This window comes from Haliaeetus leucocephalus, unplaced genomic scaffold (assembly GCF_000737465.1).
Source record: "Haliaeetus leucocephalus isolate CR32 unplaced genomic scaffold, Haliaeetus_leucocephalus-4.0 Scaffold356, whole genome shotgun sequence".
Taxonomy (NCBI): Eukaryota; Metazoa; Chordata; class Aves; order Accipitriformes; family Accipitridae; genus Haliaeetus; species Haliaeetus leucocephalus.
Window position 1 is genome coordinate 13,341 of NW_010972792.1, and position 1,307 is coordinate 14,647.

The 1,307-nt window shown below is 62.4% G+C and overlaps 1 protein-coding gene across 1 annotated transcript in view; it reads right to left on the reverse strand.

Annotated features, from left to right (window-relative positions):
- STIP1 (stress-induced phosphoprotein 1) overlaps positions 1-1,307 on the reverse strand; it is a gene marked incomplete at its 5' end in the record, with an annotated part of 8,080 nt that overhangs the window by 3,318 nt on the left and 3,455 nt on the right. Inside the window, 2 exons of the mRNA XM_010572829.1 lie at positions 1-139; positions 219-428. Of these exons, the coding sequence (XP_010571131.1) occupies positions 1-139; positions 219-428 (349 nt within the window). The remainder of the gene's footprint in view (positions 140-218; positions 429-1,307) is intronic.

Below are 1,307 nucleotides of genomic sequence, written 5' to 3' on the forward strand. Positions count from 1 at the left end.
CCAGCCGTGCCTCCACCCCCCTCAGCCCCTCCTTCAGCTGCGCGTTGCCCGGTTCATGCTTCAGGCCCTCCTCGTAAGCCGCCTTGGCCTCCTCGAAGCGATGCAGGAACTCCAGCGCTGCTGCCTTGCGTGAGTACCCCTGGGTTTGGGGGGGGTGCAAGGTGAGCCCCTTGGGGCTGACACAACTGGGGGCACATGTGGGTGCTCCCCCCACCCACCTTGGCCCAGTCGGGGCGCAGCTCAAGGGTGCGGCAGGCATCGGCCAGGGCGCGGGCGTAGTCGCCCTGACGGGCGTAGGCGGCCGAGCGATTGCTGAAGAGGACGTGGTTGTGGCCATCCAGAGCGATGGCGGCCGTGTAATGGCGTACGGCCCCCACCACGTCCCCCGCCGCCAGCGCCCGGTTCCCCCGCTCCTTCAGCTCCTGTGCCTGTCAAGGGCAGGGGGAGACAGGGAGAGAGGAGGAGGAGGGGGCGAGGAAGGGGAGAAAGGTAGGAGTAAGATGAAGGGCCATGAGAAGGAGAAAGGTGCAAAGAAGAGGTGGAGCATAAGAAGAAAGGTGAGAGGCAGAGGAGGGGCCACAAGGAGGAGAAAGGCATGAGAAAGAGAAGGGGGCAAGGAAGAAGAGAAGGGGCACGAGGAGGAGGAAGGTGTGAGGAATAGGAGGCACGAGGAAGGGGTGTGAGGAAGAGGAGGGGCATGAAGAAGGGGAGGGGGAGGAGCAGAGGGGGGGACAAGGAAGGGTAGAGGAGAAAGGTGGGAGAAAGATGAAGGCCCACAAGGAGGAGGAAGGTGCAATGAAGAGGAGAAGATGGGGGGGGCACAAAGAGGAGGGTGTGAGAGGTGGGACATGTGGAAAACGTGAAGGAGCATGAGGAAGAGGAGGAGGATGAGAAAGGTGGGGGACCACAAGGAGGAGGAGGGGCACGAGCATTGGAGGTCAGGAGGAGGAGGAGGGTGTGGGGAAGATGAGAGTCATAAGGAGGAAGAGGGGCATAAGGAAGGCAAGTGGGTGCAAAGAGAAAAAGAGGTGCGAGGAAGAGGTGGGAAAAAGGTGAAGGAGCACAGGAGAGATGAAGGTGCAACGAAGAGGAGTGTGGGGGGCACGAGGTGAAGTGAAGAAGAGGAGGGGCCGGAGAAGGAAGAAAAGGGGGGGGCAGGAAAAGGAGAAGAATGTGAGGAAGATGAGGGGGGCCCCCAGGGATCCCCACTCCCCCCCCAAGGCTCCCCGCAGCCCGCTCTGGGACCCCAAACACCCTCAGGCCCCCCCCAGACCCCCTCTCCACCTCCCCATTCAGGCCCTCAAGGC